Source organism: Chiroxiphia lanceolata, chromosome 3, assembly GCF_009829145.1.
Source record: "Chiroxiphia lanceolata isolate bChiLan1 chromosome 3, bChiLan1.pri, whole genome shotgun sequence".
Lineage (NCBI taxonomy): Eukaryota > Metazoa > Chordata > Aves > Passeriformes > Pipridae > Chiroxiphia > Chiroxiphia lanceolata.
The window spans coordinates 65,725,372-65,737,733 of NC_045639.1; the positions used below are offsets into that span (position 1 = coordinate 65,725,372).

Here is a 12,362-nt window from a genome sequence, read left to right on the forward strand (position 1 = left end):
CTTGTGCCAACAGACGACAGTTTTTTAATTTTGCACTAGCATAGATGAAAACTCGAATTTTCATATTCCATGCAGAGATACATTTCCCTATTTCCTTGAAAAAGATGCATCTTCTGCCTCCAGAAAATAAATAAGTAAGTAAGTAAACAAATAAATAGAATTAACCCCTGCTTTTCTTACAAAGAACAGACTAGAGCTCCTCCTGACCGGTGGATCGGGAGTTATTGCCGGCCCCGCTCCGTCCCCCCAACCGGACGGCGGACAGGGATGCCGGAGCCGCCTCCTCTCGCGCCGCGCGTGTGTGTGCGCGCACAACTGTGCGCGTGGGTGCGCGTGTGAGCGCTGCCGGCATGTGCAGGTGCCGCGCACCCGCCCCGGGCCGCCGCTGCCGCCAGCCACGGGCACGAAGCGGGCGGGCCCCGGCGCCGCGCCCGTCCCGCCCGCCCGCCCGCCCGCAGGGGTCCGGCAGCGCCCGGGTAGCGCATCCCGCGGGTGAGCCCCGGGACCCGCGGGTCCGGCAGCCCCGCCTCCCCCGCCATTGGGCCGGCGGCCGCCCCGCCCCGCCCCGCCCCCGGCCGCCCGGCAGTTCCGCGCGGGCGGAGCGGGGAGCGGCACCCGCGGCGGCGGCCCGGCAGCGGCGGCGGCAGCGGCAGCAGCAGCAGCAGCAGCAGCAGCAGCAGCAGCAGCAGCAGCAGCAGCAGCAGCAGCAGCAGCAGCAGCAGCAGCATGGTTTGGAGCTGACAGCGCCCGCCCCGCAAACGCTGCCGAGCGCTGCCTGCGGGGAAGGAAAAAGTTGCCGCGCCCGCCCGAGGAAACTTTGTGTCGCACAGGCGGGCAGGGGGCGGCGGCGGAGCCGAGCCGTCCGGTGCGGTGCGGTCCCTGCGCGGCGCTGAGGCGGCGGGGCGCGCTGCGCGGCGCTGAGGCGGCGCGGGGGTCATGCCCGCCGCCAGCCTGCTGCCGCTCTTCGGTAGCGCGCCGGGGCCGGGGACGCTGGGCGGCCCCGCGGGCAGCGGCGCGGGCGGCGGGGGCAGGAAAGCGGCGAGCCCCGGCGCGTTCCGGCTGACGGAGAAGTTCGTGCTGCTGCTGGTGTTCAGCGCCTTCATCACTCTCTGCTTCGGGCCATCTTCTTCCTGCCCGACTCCTCCAAGCTCCTCAGCGGTGTCTTTTTCCACTCGGCCGCCCTGCAGCCGCCGCCGCCGCCGCCCGGCGGACAGCCCCGAGCCCCTCCGCAGCCCGGAGGCGGCCCGGCGGCGGCGGCGGCCGCGGGCGGCGCGGGCAGCCTGGAGCGGATCCGTGCGGACCACGAGCGGGCTCTGCGGGAGGCCAAGGAGACGCTGCAGAAGCTGCCCGAGGAGATCCGCAGGGACATCCGCCAGGACAAGGAGAAACTTCTACAGGACGCCCGCGACAGGAAAGAAGCTGGGGCCCCTGGGCTGCCCCAGCGCCTCTTCCGCCAGCCCGTAGGCGCCGTGGGGCAGGAGCCCGCCGACCCCGACGTCCGGCAGAGGAGGGGAGAAAATCAAAGAGGTGGGTGGCGGCTGCTGGCGGTCCCTCTCATGGGGACGCGCCTCGCATCCCCGTGCGGGGCAACAGGTCGCTGCCAGGGCTGGCGGCCGTGTTGGGGGAGCCCTGACCCTTCCTGCCTCCACCCTCCTCCTCCTCCCTGCAGGAACGGGGTCTTTCTGCCGGCCCTCGCTCGGCAGCCGCCGCGCAGATCGGCGTCGTGGCCCGCGGTTGCATCCTCTCGGTCTGCGGTGCGTTCCGCTACCGGCTCCGCGCTGGCCGCGCCTCCCAACCTCCCGGCGTTACCGGGTTCCTCCAGCTGTTGCAGAGAAATCAGGGAAGGAAGCAAAGCCCAGCGAGGGCCGGCAGGCTGCAAAGCACCCCGAGGGGAGCTGAGGGCCGGACGAGGGCTGGGGACAGCGGCGCCCGGGAAGAGGAGCGGCGCGGGTCCGCCTGCGCGCCCGGTGGGGCATCCCGGTCTCGGGCTGCCGGCCGGTTGAGCTCCGAGTGTCTCCGCAGGGTGCAGGGGGGCCGGCGCCCTGCCCATGCCGCCACTGTTGGCAGAGGAGGAGCCGCCCCGGGCTGTCCGGCGCCGGGCGAGTGCAGGATGGAGGTGCGGTCCAGCGCTTCCGGAGATGTCGCGGTCTGTCTCGGGTTCGTGCGATTCACTGTTTCAGCGATACAGGCCATCTAAGAGTTAAGGGCGTTTGGCAAAATACAGTCAACTTAGGTTAAAGCAGTAAAGCGTCACACTGTAGTGTTTTGACAAATTCACCGTCCTTTTTCCGGTTGTGCTGCTCGTTTGGTTCAGATACCGGTTTAAGTCCTTCCTTACAGAAATTCCCCAAACTGTGTCTAGGTACGCTGTCATGAGCAGAGCTTGACAGGGTCGCCTCTGAAAAGAAAAATTTCCCTGATAATACAGTTCAACTTCCCGTCAGTACCGGCTGGTTTATTTATTGAACTGACAATTTCAGCTGCCTGCAGAGATTAGGGTTATGAATTAATTAGTAGTATGTGTTTCCTGTTCTGTGGTGATGGAAATGAGATAGGAATGAGACTGTTACTACAAGTATTTCAGTGTTTGTGAAACATGGTTAGCCTTATTTGAAATAATTAATTTTTTTGTGTGTTTGTACAGAGTGGTCCAAAAAGTGACCTGTAACATCACACAGAGAATCAGATAATAAGCTATCACAAATCTCAAGTTGTGTTCTGTGATCTGGAGTCCTTGCATCAGTTAGCAAATTGTGCAGCCAACTACATAAGTAGTACAGACTGATGCAGAGATGTTTTGAAGAGAGAAACTCATAGGAGTGCATGGTACAGACCACCTCTTGGAGTATGCAGAGACTATGTTGTCTTCTGTTTTAGTCACACAGCCTCCCTGAGGCATATGGAACAGTTAGAAATACCAGAAAACTCTTTTTCCAGTTATCTGGAATTGATAAGTAGAAGTATTTAGAAGTAAGGAGGCTCCCGATCTGATTGATCTGATTCTGTGGTATAGAAACTGCAACAAGTAAATAAACAGGAGGAAGAAGATAACACTTAAGTATACTGCTGCTCTTGCTGGTCCCACTCTGTGTCAACTAGTTCAAGTTATTTTTTATTATATATAGATACACGTGTGTCTGTGTGCATATAGTTTGTGTGCTTATGTATGTGTAAGTACATACGTACATAACCCAATATTTCTTCAATTTCTTCCTCCCTTTCCTTTCTATCACTCTTCTTTCTCCTCCAGTTGTACAGAGTAGCCACCAACAACACAGTAGCCTCCCTAAATGAGACCTTTGGCTATTTAAGCATAGGAGATGACAGAAGGACTGCACTTAGTTTCCAGATCTTTATTTTTCCTTAATACTACATGTTGTTTTCTGGGAGTTTCTTTTCCTCCTAATTCAGTATGTGACCTTAACATGTTGTTTACTTAATTGCTCTTGCATTTTTGCAGACTTTGCCTGATTCATTTTTTCTGTTTTTTTTTAAAAAATACCTTTTTTTTTTTTTGCCATTTACAGTTAAACAGTGTTTCTTATTCTGTGTTAACTTTCCTCACACTGATTCATGTGTTGGCCTTTTTGTTGATTTTCTCTCTGTCTTTGCAAGCTTTAATGTACTTTTTTATATTGTTACTTTACTGTCAAGATGGATTTATAATCTGTGGTCTTTTTAGAAAAAGTTTTAAACTGTAACGTTTTTAACTGTGAACTTTTGTACTTTACTGTGCATGCACAGAAAACAGAATTCCTTTTAAAGCTCCTTTCTTCGTGCCTGGTGGTTGCATGCTGGAGATGCAAAAGTAAAGAATCTTCCTCCTTTCATACTCTTTTGAGCCTGGAACTTGCATCTGCGTTGTATGATCTGTGTCATATACCTAGAACTCAAAACTTGAAACTGTTCCTGTGGATATTTTTGGCAGAAGGAAGCAAGTTACTTTAAAGGAAAAGAATGTCAAAAAATAATGTGTTTTTTTTCCACATTTCTGTTCTGGAAGAGCTCTGTGTGTTCAACATGCTGACGTAAAGCCGAGAGGGGAGAGAGCTTACACATGTTTTGTCTATTTATTGTTTCAAATTTTAAGTTGACATAAGTATTCGGAAGTCCAGTCAGTACAATATCGTTTGCAGTCACAAAACAATAAAATACCTTGACTTTATAGCATTTCTTAACCACATTTTGTTGTAGAAATTTCAACCATTTTTTCTATGGCACACTCTTTTGTATTAAAAACAAACAAACAAACAAACCAAAAGCATAAACCAGAAACAGGGCAAACTTCAAAAGATGGAAATATAAGATTCTTGAACCTTTTGAATTTTTAAACCAACATAATAAGACAAAAAGTAGAAAAATAATGCTAGATGCTTATATAGCAAGTAAAAGACTTGTGGAAACATGAAGAAGTGCAGATCTTGATGCTGTCACTGCTTTTCACTCTGTCAGAACAGTATGGTTGCTCTTAAAGTCTGTGTGTGGGACCTGCCCCACTGTGTTACACCTGCGAGGCCTGTCAGTGTGCAAGTGTGCCCATACAGGTGTAAGGGATGTGGGCCAAAGACCAGAGATACTAATGGGTGCTGTGATATTCCTCTGTTTCTCTTCTGATGATGGGCTACAGGCAAATTTGAAAGAAAGAGCAGTACTGCCAGCAGTGGGGTTTCCCTAGTACTTCCCGTTGTGCAACTGCTGTCAGTTCCTTTTGGCTGCTGATTTTTTTACTGGGTGACCTAATGTTGCCTGCCCTGAGTGTCTTCCTCATGCCAGATGCTTCAAGGAGACTTCAGCAAAGAGGAACAGTTGATTTTGAGCATACAGCACACCTTGTGTTTTGTCATAACTTGAGTTCTTGGGGCAGTTCCACTAATGCTCTGGTGACTCATGACTTGAGGCAAGGTCTGGGTGCCTGGTATACCTCACGCTGGTCTCTGTTTCCATGTCCTGATAGGAACCCCAGACTATGAATAAGGTGACTGTGGTTTGTGTTCTTGCTCTTCCACTCATTAATTTGAGAGGTGACTCCTCTTTTGAGCAAGTACTCCTGTGATACCTGTTTCCTATTTGTAAAAAAGGAGTGGAAAGCAATGGTGACTCTTACACTCAAGCTTAACATCTCCTAGTCTCTGCTCTTGTCACTGTTCACTGTGGCTGGAAATCGTTATTTCTGATATAAAGGGAGGACTTGCAGGTTCACAGGCAGCTGATACGACAAAGGAAGTGATTAGAAGAGGATGGTAATAGTGGACAGAGGCAATGGAGGCAGGAGATGCATTCTTTCAAACAGGGAAATCTGGCTTGGAGTCTTCTCTGTCTTGTTTCCTCTCTCTTCCAAAAAAAAAAAAAAGGTACTTGAATTATTTAGATGTTAAGGAAATAGCAAAATCTAAACTCTTTATTTCAGAGCAAAGGAATAGAAACAATGAATAAGCTAGCTCAGGTACTAGAAGCTACATAATCACATTAGTGCTATGCTCTGCCAGACTAATTAATCCTGCTGAACAGCAAGCTATTGCTGTGGTGGAGCACCATACTAATGCAGCTGAGATGTTCTTGTAAAAAGTAACTAGCTTGGAAACTGTACACATTATTGATCAGAGCTGTTTGGACATGTTTTCAGGATAAAAGCCTCCTTGGTAAACTGGAATCAGTGTCGCAAGAGCATGATCATGCAGTGCTGGAAGTACTTGCATAGCTCTCAGCTGCTGCAGTCATGTAGTACAAGTCCTGGAGGGGAGAATTTGAGCACCAGTCCTTTGAGCTCAACAAGGCAATGGTCACAAGTCAGTAGAACAGACTCCGCAGACTCCCCTGTCTTTTTATAAAGAATTGAGGTTGCATTGGCAGTGTGAATTCTGAAGCTTCCTGAGTCCTCAGCATTCATTTTGTTTGTTTAACGGTTTTCTGTGGTGACCTTTCTGCAGTTGAGTTGGAAATCTCAATAATATTACAAGGAAGTTCAGCAGTATCTTGAGGAAAATAAGCTTGAGAACATGGAAATAAAGCACTATTCAGAGATCTAATATGCACTTGACATAGAGCACTTGGACATAAGTGGAACTCTTCATTAACAAGGAGGAGTGATGGGAAATTAATGAGAGGTCACTCACTGCTGAAGAAAGGCAGTTAGCCCCTTACGTTTTCCTGCGTGCTTCCACCACTTGCTTTCCTACTGCCTGGTATCCTGATGCTGATGCTCAGGAGGGTCCAGTGCCTGGCTGTGGGGAGTTTTATTTCCTTTAGTGATGTTACATGACAAAGTGAGCTTCTTGCTGTTGAAAGAAGTCCCTCCTACCACTTTTGACTGCCTTCTTCCCACTATCTACCTTGTGTGAATTCCACTGTGTCCCTCCATAAGCTGCTGAAGTAAGCTGCTCAGTAAACCAGCAGAAAACTACCAGAGCAAAAAACCTGGATGAATTTCTGCTAAACTTTCTGTCAAGTTGCTGAGTTAAAGGCCTTAATGAAAGGGTTGACTTGGTGCTGGTTTTTGGCTGTTGTGAGAGAACAGGTGGATGAAAGGTATGAACCTCTTTTAGTAGCCTTGTCTAGGAGCTTGGTATCTGATCTTCTTGCCTAGCTTCTCCATTAAAACTGAATCTCTGCAATGAGACTTTTGCGGACCAAAGGTTTCTATATACTGTAATAACCTTCTCTAGCAGAATGAAGTGCTTCCCTTCAGGAGCTTGTTATCTCCCAATCCCTTTTCTCATAAGAAGAAACGCAGAGGCAGAAATTACTGAAGCCTCAGCTGCTGTAGACAGAAATTCGGAGTGCTTTTACTGGGAGGAAGGTGTGGAGGGCCTTTATAGGAGAGGGAAGAGCTAAAATGCAAGCAGTTTAAGTATGAAGTGGTTTGGTTTTCAGACAGGAAAAACTATGTTCCCTAATGGTACATTTGTTAAGAACAAGATACAGTGAAAGGAAAGGAGTTGACATGTAATGAGTAAGCATGCGGTGATTGCTGCCAACATGCTGATGATGCAATATATTTTGAAAGAAATTTTCTTAAAGTATTCTGTGACCTTAATGCTGACTTATAGCTCTTATAGCTGTCATTCAGCTTGTTGAAGTTTAAATTAATCTTGGCTTTCTTTACCCAAAGCTTTAATTACCTACCTGTAATCTTCAATATTTTTGTATCTGCAAGTTCTTTTTGAATGTTTGGCAGTGCTTTCCTTGCTGATAAATACTATAAATACTGTTTATTGTAGTTCTTTTTTTTTTATGTTTTTATAAAAGACATTGAGGAAGTGAATTAAGTGCTTAAAGACAAGGAATCAATATGATGACACTCAGTAGGTACCTTATACCCCTAAATTGAGGTATCCTCACTTGGCTTCTAGACATTTTCCCTGGATTTGTTGTGAGATTTGTGCTTTTGTGTAGTGGCAAGCTGGAGGTAGTCGGGATTGTCTTATGGTATCCAAAAATCTCACAAAACAGTAAGTTAAAATTGCCTTGCTTAGGTTTAATGGCACTACAAGCTTCAGCTGAGTTGCTAAGAGTATGATTCAGTGACTCTATTAAGCATCCTCTTGTATCTGTAACTTGGCAGAACCTATGGAGATCCAGCCACTTCTGTTGGGTTTGTGGCCTGGCGAGGTACAGAGCCAAAATGGCTTAGTGGAGACCTGAGCATAGTGGAAGCAATGGACCCCCACTAAGCCAATGCTTTTGAAAGAAGAGGAAAGTGGAGGAGAATGGACTGAGGCGTCTTTATGCCCATGAGACATGAAATAGAGTATACCTTTGCCAAATTAATGTTCTCTTAAGGGAGCCCTAAGGGTCATTTTGTGGAAGGACACGGTTTCAGGTTCTGATTTGCTTCAGCTACCTTTTTTTTTTTTTTCAGTTGAGAACCTCACAGCTTCTTCTGAGTCAAATGACTTGCAGGCAAATACTTGTCTGATTGAACATCCCTTGTGAGATGGAGGGATGTCTATGGGTGACTGGTGCATATCTGACTGGAATAGGTGTGTTCCCAATTTCTAGTTCATTTTTTTACAGCCTTACACCTGTTTTCTGTGAGCTAAGAAGATATTTAATTTTCCTACATTCTGACTTGGTCTGCATTCTCAACAGGTTAAATTTATGGAAACTAACTGAATGTCTTATATAACTGGATCCTTGAATTTTGGGAAAATGAAAAGGCTTTAAATATTCAGTGGAAAACATGTGGCTTTCACAGAAATCAAGAACATGATTAACTCTTAACTTTATGTAAAGGCAAATGTAAATTCCAGACACACAGGACTCTTTTCTTGAGAACTAAGTAAGGTGATGTAAAGACGCGAGGTAAAGCTTAAAATAGAATGTTTCCTGTGCTTTGGCAAAAGTTATATTCTCATGGTAATGATTTTGGGTTTAATGCTAGTATAGCAGCCTGTGGCAGCCATTTAATATAAAGAAATAGAATAAATCATAATGTTGGTGAGTACAGTTGCTTAAGGCTGTAGTTCTGTGCTGTGGGCAAACTGAAGCAGAAAAATTCCACCTGTTTATTAAAATCTACCATTAAGACCACAAAAGGTCTTATCTCATTCAGAGAGAAAATAAAAGTGGTAGACAGACAGGCTTTGATACTTTCTTTGAATGTTAATGAAAGCACAGGACTTATGAAAAGGAAATGACAGAGAGACAGGAGACATCTCTTCTTGTGGAAGGTAATTCACATCCTTACAGAAGGATCTGTATGACTGTTGGATGGACAGACGTTTTCTTAAAGCTGTCTAAAACATACTGCTGTAAGGATTGTTGAGTGTGTTAACTTTCCCTTCAATTGTGTTGGGGTGGTTTTTTCTAGCTTGGGGACCCAGCATAGGTGTAAATGTCTGCAATTTTCATCTTGAAGATAATATCTTAATAAGTACTTCCTTTATTTACAAATAATAAATTTTTCTTCATATCTTACTTGACAGAGTAAGAGTATTACATCAGGAAAGTGGCTTTGATTCAGTGTTTGCACTGTCTTAACAGTGCAGCACTTACTCTGGCAATAAACTCTCATCTAAGGTGGTACAGAGATAATGAAACCACTCTGGTTGTGTGCCTTTTTGGTAACAAACTCAACTATTTAAATGTGTCTCTGTATAAAGCATGTTTTAGACATTCAATTTTGAAGGATTTTGTGGTCTACTTTTAAGTTATTTAAAGAACTGTTATTTTACAAATGAAGAAAATAATTGGTTAGAAGCGGGGGGCTATGAATTAAGCAATATGGGCAATGTACCAGATACTCATAGACCGATTCCTTTTGTGTAAAAATCTTCTTTATCCACAAAATTTTTAGGATTTTTTTTTTTTGGTGTTCTGTTTTGGGTTTTTTTCCCACTTGGTTGTTTGGGTTTAAGCATGTCATATAAAGAGTATGTGCACGCTTCTGAGAAGCATCTCTGATTTTCTGTTTTCCTTGAGTCTTTCTAATCGTGTTTGCAAGTCTGTCATGAAAACATAATTGGTGAGTAATGAAGTGTGTGCTTACCTGAACCATATTAAATGAAACCTTTTACAGAATTGTGGTTAAGCCGCTGTTTTATCACAGTGCTTGGCAGCCTTGCCTGCAGAGTCCGGAAGACTTCACTATTGAGACGAAGCAGTTTTGTTTTTCAGGGGTAAGAGCAGTCCATTGACTTGCACAGGATTGCACAGTGTGACAGATTTCAGAGCAGAACTTGAATACCTGGACCCTGTTTGGTTGTGCCTCACTAAACCAGGGACTGTTGCTGTATCCTGGGTGGAGGCTGTCTTCTCTCCTAGCCATGCTGCAGGTCTCTAGCCTGGGCGTGTCAGCTCAATAGGGTCAGTTTAAACCTGGATTCCGGAGTCTGATTTATGGCTGCACATGAGCAGCTGTGGTTTACCACTAAACTGCTGCTAAATGCATTGTTTGTTTCAGGGGAAGGCTAAACCTGAGATTCCCTCTTGCAATGTCTAGGTCACTATCTGGTGAGCTTTTTAAACAATACTTAAGTGCTGTGCTCCGGTGCTGTTTTGAAGGAAGGCTCATAGAGTAGTAAAATTCAATTGCCTTTCTTACTCCTTGAAGTCTTCAGTTTGAACTCTGTTGTAACCAAGAAAGGCTTGTATGAAATAATATGACAACTTGCTAAAACTCTTTGCAGTAAGCTGATTGGATTTTATAGCTGGTGTTTATGAAGACATAGGTATTGCTCATTCTGATGCTTCTGATTTTCAAAGCTTTTTAAACAGATTGGATGAGCACATAACCTGCTGTTACATTCTTATAACTGTTAAACATTCACAGCCCTTGTGGGAACACTGAGATATGAAGTCACTTATGCAAAGGTAACTACAAGTGTAAAATCTATTTTCATTTGTCCTCCCACTCTTTCTTGGAAGCTATATGTACCTTGGCTTTTAAATTGTTTTAGGAATACGGCAAGTGAATGGAAGTCTGACTTCTATGAAAGATGTGCCCTTTCTCTTAAAAGAAGGCAATACTGAGCAAAGGACTAAAATGATTCTGTACAGTGAATGAGCTGATGACTGTGAAATATCTGGCTGTTACAAGACTTGGTGTGCATCTCAAAAAACAGTAGTTGAAGTGTTAATGTAAAAGGATGCAGCTTTGCACTTCCCATGTGAAGATACATATTGCTGGCATTTAGCATAGAGGCAGTATTGTGTATTTTTTATATGAATAAAGTAGAAAGGAAAGAATGTCTGATAATTTCTTCCCAGAATTTTACATCATCTCACTTCTGTAGGGGTGATCTTATTGCTTGGCAACATAAACCCTCTTTTTCAATTATTTATTAAAAACCAGTATCTGCTCTTAAAACTTTGCAATAAAATTGCATTTAGATGAATGTGACTTGCTTCTTTAATTTGTGTTCAGACCACTGTGAGGCTATTTTTTTAAAAGTATCTGCATATTTTTCTTTCTCTTAGTTCACTGCTTAATATAAATCTCTGTGCCTTTTGAAATTTCTTTTGTTCAGGGACTGCTTTTGTCCAAGGAAAAAGGAAGTAGATTGTGGAAAAGAATACCAAGCTAAAAAAAATAAATGTTGCTTTCGAAGCACGCTACTTCAGGAGATAATAGTTTTACTATTCACTGATAGACACGTGCAGATGCAGACCCAGTCTTTAACGCCACTGTCAGTTTTCTCACTGCCTTTGAGCACTGACATCTGTTGATGCACTGAACAGTGGTATTGATGATAAATCTTTGCCCATACTACTCTCTGAAGAGAAATCTGTTGCTTGCTACTGTGGTTGCAGTTCTCCACCCATCTGTGATTTTGAGAATTGCACTTTTAATTCTGTGTTGGACCTAGGTAGTAATACTAGATTCTTGAAACCTTAAAGAAGAGAAATAGATGTTAATCATTTGCAGTGATGGATTCTGTCCCCCCTTCCCATCATGCAACAGAAAAACTAATTACAATTTAGAGAGTAGAAGAGTTATACATATTACATCTTTAAAAAGTCACAATACTTCAAAACTGCATGCTGCTTTCTTTGTTCTGGTGAGATCATTTGAAGAATCACCACGGGAAAAACTGTGCCGTGTAAAGACAAACTGCAATTGACTGATATTTTTATGCCTTATTCTGTAAAGCTCTAGAGTAAACATGGCACTGAACCTGAACTGACTGTTCATAGAAATGTGTGTGATCTTGTCAGGGGCTGATGTGACATCACACATCAAGAAGGGCACTTCAAAGAAATGACCTTTCTGAAGAAAAGTCTCTTTATGCAATTTCTTAAAAAAAAAAGTTGTACTCATATATTGACAGATGTATTTGTGTATCTCTCCATATGTATGTTTTACGTAAGAGTCAAATACGTTGTACAATTAGTCTGTTGTATATAGCCTGTAACTGAAGGTGCAGTTTGTTGGGGGCAAGCTGTGATCTGAATAAACACTTTGAACAAAGTAAAAGACATAGGTTTTGTTTTGTTTTACAAATAATCATCTAAATTGAAAAAATAATTATACATATGCTGCAAGCAAAATTAGGATGGAGCAAAGAAATCCTTGTATTTCAATAATCAGTTTTGCTCAAGTTATTTTTTATTATATAAATCTAAACCTTGCAGAAAGTAGGTGCTCTTAGAGAAAGTTTTCAAACTTCTTGAAAACAGTTTCCATATGCAACCTTATCATCTGAAAGAATTATGGAGACTTGGTTGGTCTACATTTTATGCACACCATAGTCCTATTTGTTCTTTTTCCCAGCCTTCTGCTTACCTCAGAATTTTGCTGTTGAAAAGGAGAGAGATTTTGACTTATCACTGGACCTCTGGAGGCCTGATCTCTTGCTTAGAATAGAGCTGACTTCAAAATTAAATTGAGCTGCTCAGTCTTGTGCACCAAAGTGTGGAAGACC

At 44.2% G+C, this 12,362-nt stretch overlaps 1 protein-coding gene across 1 annotated transcript in view; it reads left to right on the forward strand.

Annotated features, from left to right (window-relative positions):
* Nucleotides 1–912: 912 nt before the first annotated feature.
* MAN1A1 (mannosidase alpha class 1A member 1) overlaps nt 913–12,362 on the forward strand; it is a 145,613-nt gene continuing 134,163 nt past the window's right edge. The window contains 3 exon segments of the mRNA XM_032682664.1: nt 913–1,117; nt 1,120–1,511; nt 1,513–1,527. Coding sequence (XP_032538555.1) covers nt 937–1,117; nt 1,120–1,511; nt 1,513–1,527 — 588 coding nt within the window. The 5' untranslated portion in view covers nt 913–936.